Source organism: Colletotrichum jinshuiense, chromosome 1 (assembly GCF_051148585.1).
Source record: "Colletotrichum jinshuiense chromosome 1, complete sequence".
Classification (NCBI taxonomy): Eukaryota; Fungi; Ascomycota; class Sordariomycetes; order Glomerellales; family Glomerellaceae; genus Colletotrichum; species Colletotrichum jinshuiense.
The window spans coordinates 1,175,434-1,196,500 of NC_139302.1; the positions used below are offsets into that span (position 1 = coordinate 1,175,434).

Sequence of the window (21,067 nt, forward strand, 5' to 3'; positions counted from 1 at the left end):
GTGGTGGTGATCGACCGTCGGGCGAGGGAGTGGTTTCTGGTTTCTTCCCTTCTTGGTGATGGTCGTCCGGGGGGGTGACAGAGTATTATTAGTGTAAGTCTGTATTTATGTACTGGATGTGACGGCGGTGCAGATGGGTGAGCAGCAACAGCAGCAGCGACATTCGTTCGGATGCTGGGGGCGTTGCGTGCCGTGCTGGGGCTTGGGCGGGGGTGAGAAAGGGTTGCTGAGGCACAAGCAGTCAGAGAAGGAGATGGCTGGGGAGGGGGATTTGGTGATTTTGTTCATGGGCGAGCAGGCATGAAACACACGTGGAGAGAGAGAGTAGAGAGGGCAAAGAGGGAACAGAGGAGGCGGACGGCAAGTCGAAGAACTGGATCGCCTCGATGGTGCAAGGAAGGCCAGAGGGCGGAGGACTGGACAGGGCAGGGCAGGGGTGCGAGCTGAAAGGAAGTGGATGGCGATGGAGATTTGGGATTGCTATGACAATAGAGGGCGGCTAATATCAAAGGCCAAGTCGCATATTGGCAGGCCACACCCACCTTGCGTTGCCCAGGTGTCCACGGGGTATGGACGTGGTGGAAGAACAGAGACTTGTGGATGCCTCATGGGCCGTCTTTGGTGGTGAGCGACAGCACGGCGGATGAGAGTGACGAAAGAGGTGCGTGTCAGCCAAAGTGTCAGTCAGTGCCAGCCAAGTCGACAATGACAACACCAAAGGGTGCCGTGCCATGTCCTGCCTGCGGTGCTAGGTATCTATCTACTTAATGCTATGTGTGCTAAGTACCCGTGCTAGTCGCAGCGTCTGTGTTGCTGATGTCTGTCTAATTACGCCATGTGTGCGGGAGCGTAGTGTATGGAGTGTAGCGTAGCGTAACGCCGTCTACACTATGTGACATGATGTAGTGCCGAGGTGTGTGCTCCTTAGCAGCAGCAGAGCAGCCGTGCTCTCTCGTTGCCGTCCACGTCCAACAGCCAGCTAGGTAGTGCAGAGTAAGAATCATGCTCAAGGGAGTATCCGTACTCGGTACCGGGCAATGCATGGTATTCTTAGGAACGGGCGGGCGTGGACGACGTGGACGTGATACGGGAGTTTGAATGCGCCCACTCGGTGTTCCTGCTCCTGTCCCCTGTCCCTGTCATGCCCGGGAGGAGAAACACCAGACGAGACGGCGAGGACAATAACAACAACAACAAGGTGCAGCTCGCTAGAGAAGAGCAGAAGCACGGACGACACACGCAGCCACACGAGATACATCTGCGGATGCACATGGCCCGGCGACGACGGCCGACAACTACCGCGGCGGCAATGGTGACGGCGAGAGATGGCGGTGATGACGGCGATGTGGATGAGACGATGACAGGGGAAAAAGAAAGAAAATACCAGGGATGCCACGACCAGAGAAAAAAGAAGAAGAAGAAGAAGAAGAAGAAAAGAAAGAAAATCCTCATGTCGTACTCTGTATCCGGAGTGTACACTAGGTACCGGTAGGTACACGGTAATTAGGTGCTTTCCTCTATTGCCCGTAAATAAATTTCGAGCTGCACCTGCCACGTACCTGCACCTGCACCTGCACCTGCACAGCACCTGCCCCTACAAACTACCTTAGGTACCTAGGTAGGTAGGTAGGTAGAAGAGATACGTACCCATCCACACCTGCCACGCCAGCGCGAAGACTACAAAAAAAAAATGGAGGAAAGAACGAGTGGCCTTGTTGAAGCTTCTTCTTCTTCCTCGCAGGGGGCCCCAACCGCTCTCCTTCAGTCAGCGCAGTCCCCCCATAAGCTTTCTCATGGGCCTCGAGACATGTGGCCAAGAACCCTGCAACCTTGTCAATCCTGCTGCTGGCTGGGCCATCTCACCCCAAACCGGATAGATCCCCCTCGTTGCCTGCAGGGTTTCCCCCTTTTCGCTGCTTCTCTGCTGTGCTTCTACTGTTATTTTGTTTTATTTCCTTTTGGGCCTCTCGTGCCAATCACGGCGGGAAAACAAACCATCGTCATTTCGTTCTGCAAGACTGACTTGACGGTCGCCGTTCCGCCCTCGAAGCCACCAATCGCCGTTCGCTCGACTCATTTGCCAAATTACCTTTTGAACCACTCCGCACCCTCCCCAAATACAATCCATTCCGCCGCGACGGACATGCAGAAAACACAAAAGCGCCCCGAGCTGCGAGACAGATCCCAAAGCCGGCGACGGCCGGGCCTGCGAGACACGAGATACGAGACACCCACCGAGACGCCAGACACTCCGACGACGATGACCGGCAGGCTTGCCGCCTTTGACTAGCCCCCTTTCTGACAGGCCATGCCCTTGCAAGCAAGAAAAGGGACAAGACGGACAGGGCTGCAGGGGCAATGCAGGATGGATGCAGCCTGCCCGCCACAGCCATTGTCCCAAAAGAGAAGAAGCCAACTGCAAGGGCTCCAAGGACACCCAGGACACACCCAGAACACACCGAGGGGGCCCGTATCCGTAAACAGGGGAGCGACGGCAGAAAAGGGGTCGAGCGGTCATTGTTCGCAGAGTCACGCCTTCCAAAACACACACTACTGCCAATGTTTGTCTGCCAGAACGAACACTCTCGATCGTTTTGCCTATCCCGTCATCCCTGGCACCGCCCGCCCCCCCTTGATGAAGACGAGAATCCCGACCCCCGCGACCCAAGATGCGCCGCGGACAGCTTCCAGAAGATTGGGGGAAACCTCCCGCCCCACAACCAACGGCCAACCAGTGCAACTCACCCAAGGCGAGGTCGGCTGCCGAGGGCACACCGATGCTACAGCTGCACCAAATACAACGCCGCCCAGGTCATCTGGGCCCTGTCCTCCCACTCCACTACACGTATTGAAGTGTGTTGTACTATGACAAGGTGATGAGTTGGTGTACGGATACTGGAGGAGCCTCATCGGCGGCGCCCCAGTCGGCCGAGCGAGGTCTAACCCATCAAACCCACACCATCCAGCGAATCGCCCTTATCATGGCTATTAATGTCGACGGCGGTCCGAACTTGCTTTTCTTCCCCGTCGGCTCTCTCTTTAGACACCACACTGCCCTCCGATAGCCATGACCTCTGGATGCGCCCACTCATTTGCGCCCACATGGATGCACATGCATGCAGACACCCATGGTTTCCCCTGAATTGATGCATACACCAACTTTTAGCATCAAGAGGCCCGTGCCAGACGTAGGATCGCGCCACTCCTCGGCCACGTTTGCTCGTCGCTTATTCGCCTGCCACCACACCCTCCCGTCAGGGTCGTGTGCAATTATTGTCTACCTCCGCCCTCCGACCCTCTCTTTCCGCACTTGACGGGCTGCAGGACCGCGCCGTCAGCCAACCGTTCTCCCTGCCTAGCGGAACGAATGGCCTCCGTGGGATTACAGGACGGCAAGATGGGACTGAACCTGTGCCCGAGGGCACCTGCGAGGGAGGCCAATGACAGCAGGCGCTTCGGCTACCAAGTAGCGAGCTATTAACGGCCCTCTGGATGTCCCTCCGGCAAATGATATTCATGCCAGGCGGCGTATCGAAGGTGCCAAGGATCCTGGAACCTCGCCCCGAACCATGAATTCAAAGCGGCAAGATTCCATCTGCCGTCTTCCCCAGAAACAGGAAACTGACCAGATATCCATTTGCTCTACCACTGTCCATTGCCCCCCACTTGCCGACGATATGATATTCAGGGGGCATTTCTCCTCTACCGTTGGTCCTGCTTGCTACACCGCCAAGAGGGAGAACAATAGGTCGCCAACAGTGTCCCCTAAGCAGGGGACTGCTCTTATCACAAGCTCCAACGCAACTAATAATAACCTCGTCCGCAGAACCTGCATCAAGTCGAGAGTATTCACCTCACGGCTGGCACTGCATCACTCCGCCTTCATCGACAAACTGCCATTGCCCCAAGGCGTTCCAGTTACACCACCAACAGTGGCGCCTCCGTACGTGATCGTCAGCCCGTTTCGGTCACATTCCCGTAGTAAAATGGTTCTACCTGCAATTTGCGGGACAAGACGTCTTCATTGACCAACAGTTCCCCCTTCAAGTAAGGGCGAGCTCGGCCCCAATTCCCACTTGTATCCAAGCCCGTCTTCCTGTGAATCAATCTCCAACACCGGCGGCCCCCATCCTGAGTCTGTTCGCGCTAATTAACAAAACCTAAAACACACCGACAAGCTTCCATGTCGTCAACTCTCCCGCCCCTCGTTCCACTCATTGTCCAAACCCTTTCCAACCCTACGTCAAGTCTAAGTGTTGTGTCGGAGCGCAAACCGTTCAGTACTGCGTCGCCATAGGCAGCATGCCGAACCATTCCTCGGCCCCTACAACCTCCTCCCACATTTTACCCTTTCAGCATATTACCGACCTGTCATTGCCAAACTGCTTCCCCAACATTTCCTTGGCGTCTCAATCATTGGTCAAAGAGGCTTCACGCTGCCACTTCATCTACCTAGACAATCTGCGCGCCTCTTCACTGCTATGCCTTCATTGACGCTTCCTTTCACAAGATCACGAAACCCCTGTCCCTTGCGCAACTAGAACTGTGATTCCAAAAACAAAACAAAAAACAGAAAATAATGTTTCCATCCCTCGGCACGGTTAATCCGTCCAGCGATGGGCTGGCTTCGTCGATCGGCAGATCACCTGCCCGGTCAATCATCAGTTGAAGAATACGGTCTCGCATGCGAGGCGGTGCGAGTCATGGAGCCTTCCCCCGGATTTTGCCAACGCCGTCTATTCGGCGTTCACACATACCTTGGTCCATTCATGCAAAAGCCATCCCATCTTCGGTCCCATGCCGGTCACGAGACGGTTTGCATTCATTCCTCAATGCAGGCATGCACCAATGATTTTCAGATGCGGTACGTACAAGTCGTCTCTATTTCACAACTTCTGCATCGTCATCTGCAGCTCGGAACTGTGAGCGGCCTCATTACGCGGCAGCCTCTGCAGGAGCTCTGCAGCAAAGTCATTCTTGTGTTTGCTTGGCCATCCGAACACACTCGTCTACTATACGCGCGCAACGCCCGCAGAGGGCTGGGCGGTCACACTTGGAAACACTGAGCCGAGTCTTGCACAGCTGCCCCCGTATCAGACAAGCAAACGACATTGGCTTGCCAAAAATGCTAGGCATTAGCCTTTAACACTTTCGTCCTCATGTGTGGGATAACAGCTGCTTCGACGGCATGGACACGAGCTACTGTAAGGACTCATAAAAATAGTCAACAGCTCACGTCATCTTCAACGATGGCGTCAAACGTGGAAAAATACCAAGCTTATCGATCCGCTGCTGCAGCGGGGGCGCTTTTGACCAATTTCCCTATGATACAATCAGGGCAAGCCAATAACCCCATGCCCGGTTTCTCAACAGTCCGCTAAATGGACAAACATCATGGGCCTGCTAGATATTGTTAATCTCTCTGCTCTCGAGCTTCACTCGTCTTGAATACATTTCCTACATAGCCAGCGTCCCAACCAAGGGCTCTCGGCCACTGCTTGTTCTCGATGCCCAGCCAAAGGCAGAGAATGACGGTACGCTTGTGGATGGGCTGGGCGAGGTCCAAGTCTCCTCTCGACCTAACACTTCCATATCCTTCTTTATCTGAAGAGCCACCCGGACTTCTAGTGGGATAGTACCAAGCCGATGAGGTCGTACGCGAGCTTCATGGCCTCGCAGTGTGGCAGGATGTATGAAGACTCCAAAAAGGCTCTCTTCGTACCGTTTTATGCCCTCGCTAGAAACCCGTATGTGTCGGTAGGTTGTATGTATTCTGTGACGTATAATCAAGCACATTTTAGTTCACAAAATACCAACAATAAAATCTTGGATATCAGAGTAATCCCTTCATGCCCTTGCGAAGTCGACGTCTTACTAGCTCTACATAGACGTACTTCACTTCCAATAATAGAGCGTTCAGCCTCCGCTGGAAATCTGCTCCAGTTTTGTCGTTGGCGCATTCATGCGCTTGGCTACGTTTACGGCGATGGCATCTACAATGAAATACATTTTAGTGTGCCTGAACGATACCCGGAAGCCGTGGACGCGTGGAAGGTGCGTCTTGAGGTCCTCGGGATCGTCCCCCATCGAAAGATGAGAACAAGTAGCTGAATATCTTCCTGTGCTTGTTTCCTCTGTAACGGACGAAGACAAGCACCCCGAAAATATCAGCCAGGACGAGGACGAGACAGAATTGGCGCCACGAAGTGTCCTTTTCAAATAGTTTCCGTCCAGTCCGTATCTTGTAACGGCAACAGAACTAGCTTACGCCTAGCTGCTCAGCTACTGTCCAGCCATAACGGTACTCTATCTACCATCTTTGAGGTGAGCAGACGAGGCGGCATGCCCCTCAGATTGTTCATGGCCAACATACCAACAACTACTTGCATCGTTCTCATGCCCAAGGACCATCGATATACAAACCACCTCAGACATATAGATCATCATGACGGCCCGGTATGCGAGCTGAGGATTGGCGAATCTTCCTGACCACCGGGCTGTCAGACACGTTCCACACCCGCTGAAGTTCACGAGCTATTGGGACACGAGCCAGGCAGCAGGAAGAGAGCTAGGGACCTGGGACGTATGCTGAATACCTAGAACATCAAGCGGCCTCAATTTCAAGGCAGGGCCTCCTCACTCGCAACCTCTCACAAGAAGGACCGCTGTGCAAGTCAGTCAGCAGACACCAACCGCTGGGAAAATGAGGCGCGGGAGATTACACACACGACCCCAACCCAAGAAGATCATCATGTACAGTCAGTGCCGGTATGTACTCATTTGAATTCGAGTCGCGGGCGCTAGACCTTTGGTTTCCAGTCCGATGTAAACGGGGCAACTGTCAGTTCTTTGGGTTCAAAACGCTTGAGTTGGTGAATGCTGAATATACAACATATGGGGTTCCGACGAGGGGAGTGCAAAGCCACTGCAGATCCTAACTTTTTCAGGCTAGTGTGGGTATAGGTTGCGCTTTTTCGATGGATCAGCACAAAGGATTCACTTAGTGAGGCGCCTCGACTCGTGTGCCGTGATATAACAGGAGCGAGGAAGAGAATTCGGGGGCGTGCTATGCTTAGGGAATTGGTTGCGAGGAAAGGCGACGCTAGTCACCATGATGAAAGTGCCCTCAACCTATTCCGAGGACTTCAACGGCCTCCAACAATGATGTATCAGAGTCTCACCCACCACACTTACGATGTAAAGCCATGGCCACCTCGTGGGGCTGGCAGCCCCTCAAGTGCTTGGCCTGTTTCCTTCTTCAGCAGGTATGATACCAGTCGGTAAGAATGTTGGCGTCGAACATTCCGATTGCAACGGGACCCGACGACGGCCGATGCCCAGAGATTACCTTGGAAACCCCCATAAGAGCTTGTGGCTTCTTCTTTCTTGTGCCAGCGAGCGCATATGGGGAGACTAGCTGAGGAAAAGCCCCCTTCACAGAGACTTGGCGAGAGTGTCAGCCAGGGCCGCCATGGCAAACACGAAGCGGCTGCGACGTATCTAAGAAGAATTCTTGTCGCTACGAAAGACGATAATCTTGCTCTGAGAAGCTCTGGAAGGTGGTGACAAGTCTTTCTTACTCTGCTCATGTCGGGTTTGAACTAAAGTCCGCGACGAAGAACCCTCGCCATGCCACGACTTCACAGCCAATCCAGAGTGTTGGGCTGGTTTTGTAGAACTTCGAAGTTACGCTAGATCCGGGAAATATTAGTCGATATATTACAAGAATGCCTGGACAAAAAACGACCTCGCGGGGGACGGCACCGAGGTGAAAGATTTGGTGGTCGACGTCAAACTAGTTCTACGCAATTCAGACCTCTTTCCGAACTTCGAACGATTCTACATAATAGAGTTTTACAACTTTGAGGCTCTGTTACATAGTTCCTCTGTCGATTTACAGAGCAAACAATACCAAACGATTCAGGAGAAGCAGGATGGGATAATTGATTCATTTTTTTTTCAACTCGTGCGATGTGAAATTGGCTTTTCATCCTCTTTCCACTTCAACTGATGGTGACCCTGGATCTTTTTCATGCGGGCTAATATCACTAGACCCGGGCTGATGCAGGTATATGTATCTATAAAGACGTCTTTTCCAACCTGTATAACTTCCACCGAAGTCTGACAGTAACTCATTCCTACGGAAGACAGAGGGGCGACCTTAACCTGACTATAAACCATGCTACATTGGGCAAGATCTCTGTCAACGGAGAAGTCGACCTTTATTTCGACAAGACAATGGAAACCCAAAGGACTACCTCGCTGACTCCATCTGTACATGATTGGAATCTTGCCATGCTCTACCAAAGCCCCCCTTACGAGTTCAGTGGCGACGAAACCATCCGAGTTTGGGTGAACCCGAAGCTCCTACACCCCCTCTGCGCGGGACTTGCGGGATTCGGAAAAAGTCATGAGGGCATCCGAAGAGACGAGCAGCAATCACCGCCGCTTACAATTCTGTTTCGCTCTCTCAACAGTTGGGATGGCCATGTACGTAGTAATTGTCTCTCTACTCATGTGTGATTTTTGCCAATGACGTGGTCTGCATCGGGATGTGGAAGGGGAAAAGGAAGCGGAGCGAAAGTGGCTCCGATATCGAAATTGACCCGGTCATCGTAACAGGGATAGCCCAGAAACATATAGATAGTCATTGCGTGCTTCGCGCCGTCCCTATCATCCTCTTGCACCCAACTGATCTCAGCACTATGTATGGACATTTTGTTGCTTGGTCTCGGAATAGCAACTCAGAGATCGATAGGAGTGAACATCAACTGATAGAAATGGAGCTTAGAGAATGGACCCAGAAGAGCAGGGACCATGCATACCTGGCGGGGGGGTTAATTATCATTTTTGGGCCTGCCAAGTGATCCAGACTCAAAATCCTCCATATTTTTAATTGAGCAGTTCATGATCTCGCAGCAACCCCGGAGAAGCATCGATCAAACGTTATCTGACGAATGACGAATGGTACGGTGTGGTCGGAAATTTACGAGATGGCACGAACTTGTCGCTTGATATGATGACCCCTGTCATCACTCTAGTTAACTTCGAGTTCTGCACAGACCCTTGTTTTGAATGCTTAATAGACGGGCAGCGTGATATGGAAAGCGCCCGCTACGAGTCGTCTTTACCTCTAGCATATGTTGTTATTCTCGACCGTACTTGTGCCCAATCACAAGTCGGGCTTTTCCTTGCTTTTCTTTTCTTGTAAATGCACCCCAATCGGTTCTAAAAACATCAAGTGTAACGCCTGGCGAAGGAACGCCGAAGACCCCCCTGGGGAGTTTGTATACTACATGACTTGGAAACTTCAAAGCGGCTGTTTTCCGTGGGTTAATCGTCAACGCGGACAGGAAGGTCCACGCAGGAGGAAGGCTACGAAGGAGGAGTGTGATAAAACATGATAGGCAGCCCACCGCTGCGAACTAAGCTGATGGCTTCCACCGAGGTTCTCATCACTATATTGCACTTATCATCCGAGGACATGTCCGGAAACGACGAAGCAGACTGGATAGGTCACGAAAGACGGGATACTGCTGCGCGGGAATGCAGCTCGTCCCACCCCAAGAACATGGCAGAACCCAGCCCCAGGCCTCTGCAGGAACCCGGCTTACAATTTGAAGCCAATAACAAGCATCAGTCAGCATTTTGACCAGTTTTGTTTGTTATTAGCAAGGTCTGTCACTTGTGCCATTCATATAAGCGTTCCTTTAGCGGCATCCAGAATAAACGCTTGACTGCCGCTCTTGTAATCAATAGAGCGGTAGTAAGTAAAAGCGTCAGTTGCTACAGGCTCTGGCTTAAGAATGATCTCCCCCAGTGATTGTGCCGACGGCTTCAATTAGTTAGCGCCGGGGAGGAGGTGGTGTTGAGGGGAGGTGGCTGTGGGCGGCGGTAACAATGCTTAGGTGGGCCGGGCCTAAGTCCGGTGCCGGAGTCGGGTCGGAACCTCGCCACACTTGGCGGTGCCGAATATCCCACCCCTTGATATAATATTTCTTCAACTCCACCCGAACTGGGAACGGAACAGCCATCGGCCCAGCATTCGCCAATACTGTCCACGTCGTGGCCTCAACTCGTTTCGGCGTTCATCCCCCACGTCCCGCTGTCATATATGGGTCCCAACTGGCAAGGCTCTGCCTGAACTGTCATTTCGCCTACCCTGGGCCGAAACGATGGGGGGCCAGAACAGTAGCCAACGACACCCAGTACGGTGTAAACTACTAGCATGCTCCTGGCACGTGCTGACTTGACGTATCCGCATGTTATCTGAGAATTGACAAACTGCTACCTCCTTGTCTTGGCCAATTCGACGACTACGCGCAGGGATGAACCTTCACGGAGCAATCCTTCCTTGAAGTCCATGCATATGCGTTGCCTGTTCAGCAGCATCATGGATTAATCGGTCTCAGGGCCTGCGTTCAGTTCCACAACAACAACGACGGGCCCCATTCACAAAAAGAGGGGTTGTACTCGCCGACTGCCCACGTCTAATACGTGCATACTAAATGCAGAATGTCGTATGGATGCGGAAGCCCGAGAATAACTCCTTTCCGAATATGTGGATTCAAGCCGAGGAGCTCGTACAGTGAAGCGAGCAAGAACCGAAAGATTTCGAAGCCTATCGCAGGATGATCATACTGATCTTTGCTTGCTGGCGAGGTAAAAACCAAAGCCTTTTGGGAACCAGTGGTTGGTAGTTCACGGCCGAGAATCAAAGCGGTTCTTATCTTCCCCTATAGTCCAAGAGTGCGTGATGTTGTAACGATCGCTTAGTTGATAGTCATGAATATACGCTACAAAACAAGAATTAACTAGACATCCACTGTCCTCCGTTGGCACTAATCAGGCATCCCGTCATCCAGCTGCTCTCGGGCGAGCAGATCATGCCGACAATCCCCGCAATCTCCTCGGGGTATCCGGCGCGGCCGCCGAACTTCTCAGCCATCTCCTTCTGCTCATCGGAATCCCACTCGCGGATTCCGCACAGCGGAGTCAGCGGGTACCAGCTGGAAATGGCCTGCAGCGCCTCATCGGGGGCGCCACGGAGCATGTCTGTCATGGTGGAACTGGGGTTGCAAGAGTTGACGGTGCAGTGCTCCTTGAGCTCGCGGGCCCAGGTGCGCGTCATGGCCTCGAGCGCGCCCTTGCTACCGCCGTACAGAGTCAGGTACTCAAGGCCCACCTTGGAACCGACACTCGAGATGTTGACGATGCGGCCCGAGCGGTCATTGGGCAGAAGCGGCTTGACGGCCTGGGTGAGGAGGATGGGGCCCAGAACGTTGATGGAGTAAACTTTGTGGAAGTCTTCGATGTTGACGGCCTCGAGGGGCATGGCGTGGAAGAGAGCCGCGCAGTTGATGAGGATATCGACCTGCGGCTTGCCCGTCTTGGCGTTGGGCGGCAGCTCGTTCTTCACCGTCTCGACAATCTTGGTGCAGCCATCGGGCGTGCTGAAGTCGGCACGCACGGGAACGGCCTTGACGTTGTGTTTCTTGGACAGCTCGGCGGCGAGGGTGGTGGCGGGCGCGTCAGATGCCTCGGTCAAGTAGATGAGGACGACATTGGCGCCCTTGGAGGCGAGGTTCTGAGCGATGGCGGCACCAATACCTTGTGTACTTTTGTCAGCATGATGCCCGCGAGTAATATCGGAATGAACAAAGCTCACTCCTTGCACCGCCTGTGATGAGGGCCGTCTTGCCCTCGTGTACCCTGTACGGAGGGGCTTGCGTAATGGGAACGGTGATTGTTGAGGCGGTCATGATGTCTGACAGAGAGAGTACAATGTGATGTTCTTGCTATGGATGATACCGTTTTCGTTTCCAGGGAAGACTCAATCAGATCGGCATGCAAAGGTCGGCTCCTGCTTCGCACCATGGGGTCCGGGGGGCATGGTTATTAAGGAAACAAGGAAAATAGGCGAAAATGTGACAGCCGAAACGTCTTGCCTGCTAACCTGTGTCCTGCGTCTCCATTTCCGGGTCTCCAGCAAGGGCCCCAGAACCTTTAGTGTCGTCTATCACGCAGGGATATAGGGCAATGAATGCATGCAAGCGAGGTCATAACTAACGAATAGAGAAGCCATGCTATGTACGGGGTGGACTCCCTTCTTGCACTAAAATCTGCCGTCTACCCGCCAAATGGATGTTCTCTCGACGTGAGGCTCAACCCCATGTCGAGCAGTTTCAAGAGGAGGGACTGTCATGTATAGCATAGAAAGCTTTGGTTCGTTCCAACATGTTACCTCGTCATTGCACAAAGAATTGCCTCACAACTCCCCAAGGTCCACCTACCCCTTACGGGGCGTTACGGTAGTTGTGCCGGCTTTATAGATGCAGTTGAACCAAGGGAACCCTAGCAGCGCCAGGTTGGGCTCGAGTTGAGGGAGGAGAACACTAGCGTAATTACAGACTGCCTGACTCGTAAAACGGAATGGCCCGCCTTCCGCCTTTGGGAGTGTTCTGGGTCGACTGCGAGGCCCTCTGACAGCGTTAAATGATGCAAACAAAAATACAAGAAAATTCCTGAAGGTCCACTGAAGGCGTTGAATACTACTCTGTACAAACCAACCAGCCAACGAGAAACCCATATTTCCCTGCATGTGGGGATTCTTCAGCAATTCTTCAGGGATCCCCAGGAATTCCGGATTGGCATGCCATCTCGAGCAAAGATCAGCTAGACGTACCGTACGATTGTTGGCGATGAACGGGAGATGTGCAAATGTAGGCCGGCAGCTGGCCACTCGAAACCCGGCCCGTTGGCACATCACACGTTATGTTAGCATGTCGTTCGAGAATAGGTCGCGTATTGGCAGTTGGCAGGATTGTGCACCCGACTTGTTTTTAGCCCCCATGTTAAACTGATGCGATCCATGTCACTTCGCTTCTGCGTCGACCCGATTGTATGTGGAGCAACTTGACGAGCCAATACAATTTCTAGAACACTGCCTGCAGCCGCATGTACGGCTTCCAGGTATTTCCAAGTCAAATCTGCACGGCCCAGTGTGCACGGATCGCGTCAGTTTAACATGGGGGAGGGTTGTTAGGATCAGGTTGCTGGATTACTCGTTGTAACTGAATCAACTTTTACTCGCTTCTGTGGAGTGTTGATATAATGCTGCTGCCCTTTCTTCTTCCCCCAATAGCAACTCTGTGAGCTTTCATTGTCTCATTTCCTGGCGAATCGTTTCAGTGCTTTTTGGTACAGTTCAACTCACTCAGCCAAAAGGGGCAGGTCATGCCATTCGCACAAGCAAGATGTCGACCGTCGACCCCAACCAGCGATTTGTCCAACCCCTTCAGGGCACAGGCTTGAGCTTGTTTGTCGTGTCCATTGTTGGTGGGATAATGTCATTGATTGTGGTGGGCTTGAGGACGTTCCACCGACTTCGAGCAAGGAACTTCAGCCTAGACGATGGGCTGATGCTTGGCGGTCTGGTGAGCAATATCTTGGATGATAGCACTCTGCTTACTTCAGAGTGTCAGCGTGCTGATTTGATCACCTACTGACACCTATCGTTAGATCATCTACCTTGCTGATGTTGTCCTCGCTTGCCTGGGCGCTCTGAGTGGTCTAGGCACGCGCAATGCGGACCTCAATGCGACGATGATGGTTGATTCGTTGAAGTACTTGATGACCTGGATGATGCTCTATGTGGGAGCGTTATGCCTAATCAAAGCATCAATCTGCATCACTACCCTGCGGATCGCTACCACCATGCCCAAGCTGCGCATCGCCGTCTACGTCCTGTTGGGGCTGACAATCGCCACGTTCTTTACCACTTTCATCGGCATCCTGCTACTGTGCCGCCCCGTCGAAGCCAACTGGGATGCAAGTATCATAGCGGAAGGCCGTGGCGAGTGCTCCTCAGTTACAGCCATGCTGGGCTTGTCGTACACGTCAACTGCGAGCACCATAGCAACAGACCTCGCTTGTGCCGTTCTTCCAGCTATCATTCTCTGGCAGACGCAGATGAAGCTCTCGACAAAGATCATGGTCTCTACGATTCTTTCTTTCGGCTCCTTGTAAGTTGCACCCCCCCTGATGCCTTCGTCACACTACACTCCTCGAGATGAATACGTCGGCTGACTCTTATTACTTCAATTGCAAAGTGCTTCAATCTCGACCATGATCCGCACTCCTTACATCGATCACTACAATCGTCCCTACGACGACCTCGCCTGTATGTTCAGAATCCTGCCCCCTCTCCCCCGCTCGTCGTTTCATACATTGACTTGAATCGACTCACAGACCACATTGGCAATATTCCCCTATGGTCCAACGTCGAGACCGCCGTCGGCCTTGTCGCCGGGTCTCTCCCTGCCCTCCGACAATTGTTCTCGCATCAACGCGCATCGCGATCTGCAACCCGGGGCACCGAAGGCTCCCTTGGGCTGAACCCAGTGTCAGCCGGGCTCGTTACAATCGGCGGTTCGGGAGCGGTATCTAAAAGCAAGGTCCGAAAGGGCTTGAAGTCGAACTACGAGGACGACGAGGCCGGACAGGGCGACTGGACGCGCCTTGACGAGGACAACGGGTCAGACAAAGACAGCACCGTGCCCATCCGTGGGATTCGTAAAGATATGACCTATGAAGTCGAGATGTCCTCGCACACTGGGCACAAATAATCAAGCTTCATGTTTGTTGGGTAACGTTCGACCTACGGTGCAAGTCATATTAATTCAACGTCAAGATGTTTCGTAATTTACACTTAGAAATTAGGAATGTCGAAGCACATCCTAGCAACACCGTGGACCGGAGATGCTCTGACTTCAGATACGATCCTCGAAGTCAATAAAAGTCTGTAGGCACTATGTCCATCGCTCTTGTTCATGATAGCCGGCACCAACTTCACAGTTGTATTTAAAAAGGACTCCGTCATCCCTACACGTCATGCCTTGGCTCCATAAGCCTCTTTTCGTCCACGTTCCTCAACCCCGCGGTCGTTCCACATCTCAGCTGTCAACCTTCATCCAGTTGGTAACTCCATTCGCTGCACACTTAGTTCTCGCGCACACCAGGGAAGTAGAGCATTCCACAGTGGAGCCGAAAGGAGGGTTTAGCCGTGCAATGGCAAAGATGGATTTATGGCTCGTCAAGGAATGGGTCCAAGGGACGACTCGATTGGCGTTTAAAATAGGAGTCGGATAGGCCCATCAGTTTCGTGATCGTAGGCGTGAGACGGAACAGTGCCTCCGGTAAGTTCGCCATCTTCATCGAGTTCATCAATTAGATGGCTATCGGGCCTGGCGTGGTTGCAAGGGATTGTATTTTGAGACGATTGATTTGCTACAGTAAACAATTTCGTGGCTATGGCTTTCAAGGCCCCTTTTGTGGATGCTGTGGGCCTGCGTGAAGTTTGCTATCGCCTGCTACGCGCTGGCTATAGTATATGAGCTAGGGTCCATCATGTGGCAGACCTGTTAAGTGGCTCATTTTAGGGTAAAGAAAAATGTCTACGTGAGATATGCATGACGGCCATTCTTATGAGGCATGTTGTGCTATAGAGCAGTGTGGGAATCAATCCGGCTCGGAAGGCAAACAAGGTTGGGTTCCCGGTCGGCCATACAGGACTGCCAACCTTGATGTTCGCTGGCTGTTCACGTTGGCGACACACGTTCTGAAGACAGTTGCAACTAATGACTGAAAGTGGCCTGTAATACAATAGACTGCTGCGTCAATGATGCAGAAGATCCGCCGGTAAGGGGGCCGATGTCGACGCTGCATGTCTTACACCGGTTGCCCTTCAGCATAGCAATAAGCCAATCATCTTGGGTGTAAAAGCCATTAAGCCGTATTAGGTCACCTTTTAAACTATGTAGCCCTTGTCTCAAAGATCCTACCAGTATCTCATTCTAAGCCCCCAATATTTCCGTTGTGATATAAAGGGCGTATGCTTTACCAAGACTCAGATCGCAAATAATTAAACCCTTATGGCCTTCTAAGATCTTTTGAATAGCGATTTGCTTCGTCCATTTGGGAATACTTAGCTGGATACTTCTGAGCCAGTTCCAGCAGTCCTCAGAGTCTGTGGTCCGTGTCTGTTGGTAGCTTATGTCAAACCATTTGATAACAAGCCATCCTATATAAATGACCTTACACCACCGAGATGGAAAATACGACTATACCAATTGGACTCTGGACACTCTACTTCAAATCTTCATCGGAATTTTTGACATGGCTGTATATCAGCTTGACGATTGCAATTAGGATCAGAGTGTCAAAACGTTGTGGAATCGTCTGCGACGGGGAATAGTCCCGACCGAGGACCTTTCCGCACTGGGTGCTGGCGACGAGTGGGGGCAAGGATACACCAACATCGGGCACTTGATGAAAGAGTATGACGCCGGATTCTACAGCCATCTTTTGCAAGTGCCTTTCCGTTTGGTAAAAAGCCAGCTGCTGATTCTTCATCCAGTTCGAAGGTTTATGCGCAAGACATCTTTTTCACCGTCTTCCAAAACGGTCCGATGAGCGTGGAAGCTGGTCGAAAGTATCGGTACGAGGTGCTAGAGAAGGGTGGAAGCCAGCTGGAGATGAAGACTTTGCAGGATTTCCTTGGGAGAGAAGCGAAGATGGGGGCTTTCTACGAAGACCTGGGTTTTGAAATGTGATACTGCTGGGTTGACGTCTGGACGGGCAACCATTGATATTCCTATTTTGCTAAAAATGATAAAGTACCGCACGCACATGGTCTTCTTGAGACCCTCGTACAATGAGCTTTGCTCGAATATGAACCGTTGCCATTATTCTCCAGCGATAACCTTGGCCGTTAAACTACCGAGTGAAGCTGGCTGTGGACCAAGAAGCCCGGCCTTTCTCAAGCTTTCATCATCCTCCCCAGCTTCGACTCTCCTAAGAAGCTCTTCAGGATCAAATCTTACTGCTCTGACGTTGGTCGGGTCTATCGCCATCATGTGCTTCTGAACATCCAAGGGGTCGCTGTAGGCCTCGATCTGTGCTTCAATGTCGTTTCCGTCGGGATCCGTGTAGTAGAGGCTTGTTGTAACGCCATGGTTGAGACAGAACTTTGGCGTGATATCTGCCTCTTTTGCATGACGGTACACTTGCACAAGATCATTGGCCGAAGCAAACTTGAGAGCGATGTGATCCAGTCCGCTTGCGTTGACCTGCTTTGGAGTAGCAGTTGCATCGCGGATTATGGCGAAACGGTGGTGTTCTTCGTCCCAGGTGAGAACGGAGATGAAGTCGTTGGTGAGGACCACCCTTGCGCCAAGAAGGGCTTGGTAAAAGGAGACCAACCTCTCGGGATGTCTCGTTCGTAGTCCAATATGGGCAATAGCCGTTGGTGCAGGAACACAACCTCGAGTCATCTTCCGGTGCGATAATGATACGATTTTTCGAAGGAAGTGAATAAAATTGGCTCTATGGCATTGAGATAAGCCTCCAACACTTCGGGCAGCGTGCGTGTGACCTGTCATCATCAGGTCGCCTCTTGTACACCTATATATGAATGGCCGAATCGATACGGCGACTAAGTACAATAGTTCCGGAATCATTTCGCCCATTGACAAATTTGTTTCCGCATTTGTAATCAATCCCGTGAGTGGAGATTGAGAGGTCGAAAGTCTTGCAAGCTTTTCGGAATGTGTGCCATCATAGACGGTAACTTTTCTGATCTCCGCAACCCTCCGCAGATCTCCGCTGACCACCCCGATCGTGTTACCGCTCGCTCAGCCTCTGGGATCTAGCTCTGCTTCTCAGTTAATTAATTCTTCTGGAACGCTTTAAACACGCGTGGACCACAAGTTTCGAATTGGCAATGTACCCCGACCATTCAGAGCTCAAGCTGGCAGCACGCGACATGAAATATACAACATTGCCAACGAGGCCACTGAGACGACAATGAGTCTCGATCATATTTCTCCCTACCTTACGTATAATTAATTTTATGGGAATATTGATCCTGGCTCGATGAAGTCATATATTCTGGGATTCTATCGTTCAGTTATCGTCGATGGAGCCTCTCTCTTTTTGCGCGACATGGCAGGCCTTGGGTCGAAATTCCCTCTGCATGTTTCTAATGTGTTGAAAGTCTCATGAGAAGTCTATGAAAACGTTTATTCAGGGGTAAAGGTTCCGGACTTCACTGTCGTGGCCACAGTTGAGACCATCGATATTGGACGTTTGGTTCATCCCTAGCTCTAGGACGCGTCATTTATTCTATAGCTCTTCGCCTTCATGTAAAACATCTCTCATCCTTCAAAATTCTGGTGCGCCGATCTGGCTCTGGTTTCGCCTCTCTCTTTGCGAAGAACCAGCTTACCCCACTTTTCACAATAACGTCGGGCAACTATTGCACTTCTTGGGACAAAGGTCATGAACTCAGATAAGCTAACAGCCTGATAAAGAAGCAAGCAACAAATATCTGGACGAATATCCGCAAGGCTGGGTGGCAGTCGTACCAACCCTCACCACCCAGTCCCCGGATGGGTACTCTTCGCCGCTTGTACTGGCCGGTGTACGAAGATATCTCAAAGGTCTAGGTCCTTGATGATCCAGATCACAAATGTTCGCCGCTACGCATTTTGTCCGCTACTTGCGCAGACTGCAACAAGCCCTCTTAGGTCGAGTAAAGTGGCGAGCATACGATTCCAAAAGACGTCTTACTGATTACAAGTCCAGCTCACGGGTGATTAAAAGTCAATCATTGTCTAACATAACAATGGATCAGTACCAGATTTGAATTGAACGTACCATATCCCTTGGATTAACCATCATCTCAGCCCCCACCCACCCCCCTTTCCCCGGAAAGGTCCCAAAATTTAAGTATGTGAATACTCTCGGGTGCCATTAGATGATTCCATTCTTCGAATATTATTCAAAGATAGGCGTTGCTTCCGGCAATGCTGACACGACTCCATCTCATCGCCAACTCACGATTCAAGGCTTCAGCCTCACTCAAAAAGTTGGTACGATGATGTCATGTGTTTGGGACTTCTGTACTAGTTGTTTGATCTTGGCTTTACGCTGCTGCAATTGATTTTCTGACTTTCCTGTAACGCAGCTAATACAATCATATTAGCCCCCTCCGAATTGCAGTCTATTTGCACTCGGTGAGACATTCATATGTTCTTGCTTGTTAAATTAATATTTAGGTGTTACCTCGTATACATGATTGAGAATTATCCAATGCTTATACGGTGAGAACAGGCAAGTAAGCCATCGAGGCACGGCCACAAAGATTGCCGTACGGCAAGAAGACGGCTGTCCGGGGAAGCCCAGCTGGTTTTCATGCCACAGCGCAGTCCATGGGCCTCGTGCGAAAGGTAATTTTGTACAATTAACGTAAGTACAACCTCTCTGTAACTAGGTACTGTTTTCTTGGCTCCAGCTCAAGCGTGCTGTGTTCTCCCCTGGCGTCTGAATTACCCCAGATCAAATGAAAGGCTGGGATGTATCTTTTCACGACTAAAGACGCATTTATGAGATGTTATTGCGGAGCTCCCACTCATAAGCGGCAAGGAGGTAGGGACCGACACCACGAGTGTCGTTATCGACGACAGGAATGCCAACATAGTACTACATGTGCATGTCAGCATCACAGGGTTCTCAACATTTGGAGGGAGGGGCTTCTTACCTCGAACGAGGCATCGCTGTTCAAGGAACCGACCTGGACGGTATCGGTCCAGGTAACTGTGCCGTTGCAGTTCTTGGTGATGAAATCGGTGACAAGGTGGGTGTAGGCCTTGGTGGCGGGCTCGAGGTAAGTGGCCTCGTCGATATAGCCAAGACGAAGCCCAGCGAGCCAGCCCCAGGTGAACATGGCGGCGGAGGAGCTCTCGAAGTAGTTTCCTTCCTTGCCGGGGTAGGGCTCGTTCATGACGAGCCACCAGCCGTTGGATTCGGGGCTCTGAGCACGCTTGAGGGCAGCGGCAAGCGTAGTGTAGTAGCCAAGGAGGCGCTCGTAACCGGGGTGCTCCTTAGGGAAGAGGTCGAGCACCTCAATAAGAGACATGAAGTACCAACCGACAGCGCGGTTCCAGATGAGGGGGGAGGCTCCGGTCTCGGCGTCTGCCCAGACGGCCTCCTTGCCCTCGTCGAAGCCGTGGTAGAGCAGGCCGGTCTCGGGGTCACGGATAGCCTCCTCAATTTTATCCCACTGGAGAACGATATCGTCCCAGATTGCGGTGTTATCCGCGTCAAACAGGGACGTGTAATGCGCATAGAAGGTATCGGCCATGTAGATACCGTCCAGCCACATTTGGTTCTTGTAGGTGGGGGAGCGATGCCAAAAGCCACCTGTAGCAGTACGGGGGTGCCTATCAAGCATACCGCGGATAGTATCGGCGGCGATCTTATACTTCTCCTCCCCAGTGCGCTGGTACCAGTAGAGGATGTTTCGACCAATGCGGTAGTCGTCAAGGGAGTAGTGGTCGGTGCGGAAGCCGGGGATAGTACCATTCTCGGTGACGACGAGCCCGTCAATGCGAGAGCGATACCAGGCAAGGAGGGTCTCGTTCTTGGTGAGTTCATAGACAGACTCAACACCAGTGTAGAGAGCGGCGCGGCCGTACCAGTAATCGCGCTGGGGCTCGTTGTTGTTGAGGATCCACGAGTCGATGGTGCGGCCCGCGAGGGGCTCATCGATGTTCCTCTTGAGGACGGCCGCGGCGGCGGCGCCCGAGGCGAAAAGAAGAGCAGTGACAGGCTTCATCGTGACGGATATCTGCTGCTAGGACTTGATCTCTTGAGCGGAGTCGTAGAACTACAAATGACCCGGTCGGCGCGCATCGTCTTTATACAAGTGATGCAGCTTGTGGCCTCCCCGGTCAATTACCCCAAATTGAGTCATGATGCCTGGAAGCTGTAAACGAATATGCAGCGGGTAGCTCTCCAAAATGAGTATTCCCGATGCAGAGGCAGATGAAGTTGTCCCTCTTGGGCCGACTAACTGCTAATTAGTAGTATCCTGCATACATGCGATGTGGAGCGGGTCAACGGCCGTTTGGGATGTTTTTAAGCGTTGGCGCCGCGGTACAATGCAGGGCTCCTGCCTTTCAAGGTAATTTTCAATAGGAAGAAGCAACGACGGCGATGAGCGAGA

General features: G+C 51.9%; 4 protein-coding genes across 4 annotated transcripts; 1 reads left to right on the plus strand and 3 right to left on the minus strand.

Moving 5' to 3' along the window:
- Positions 1–10,810: 10,810 nt before the first annotated feature.
- Positions 10,811–11,762, minus strand: EsH8_I_000318 (SDR family NAD(P)-dependent oxidoreductase; the record flags this gene model as incomplete). Its single annotated transcript, XM_083267731.1, has 2 exons — positions 10,811–11,610; positions 11,669–11,762. 2 exons carry the CDS (start codon positions 11,760–11,762, stop codon positions 10,811–10,813), a joined length of 894 nt encoding a protein of 297 aa, XP_083118169.1.
- A 1,494-nt stretch (positions 11,763–13,256) lies between these two features.
- Positions 13,257–14,627, plus strand: EsH8_I_000319 (uncharacterized protein; the record flags this gene model as incomplete). The annotated part of the gene is made up of 4 exons (XM_083267732.1): positions 13,257–13,436; positions 13,522–14,024; positions 14,112–14,182; positions 14,251–14,627. The coding sequence occupies 4 exons, from the start codon at positions 13,257–13,259 to the stop codon at positions 14,625–14,627; spliced, it is 1,131 nt and encodes a 376-aa protein (XP_083118170.1).
- A 2,118-nt stretch (positions 14,628–16,745) lies between these two features.
- On the minus strand, positions 16,746–17,333 carry EsH8_I_000320 (uncharacterized protein; the record flags this gene model as incomplete). Its single annotated transcript, XM_083267733.1, has 1 exon — positions 16,746–17,333. One exon carries the CDS (start codon positions 17,331–17,333, stop codon positions 16,746–16,748), a length of 588 nt encoding a protein of 195 aa, XP_083118171.1.
- A 2,110-nt stretch (positions 17,334–19,443) lies between these two features.
- Positions 19,444–20,677, minus strand: EsH8_I_000321 (Six-hairpin glycosidase-like protein; the record flags this gene model as incomplete). Its single annotated transcript, XM_083267734.1, has 2 exons — positions 19,444–19,542; positions 19,601–20,677. The coding sequence occupies 2 exons, from the start codon at positions 20,675–20,677 to the stop codon at positions 19,444–19,446; spliced, it is 1,176 nt and encodes a 391-aa protein (XP_083118172.1).
- Between the last annotated feature and the right edge of the window lie 390 nt (positions 20,678–21,067).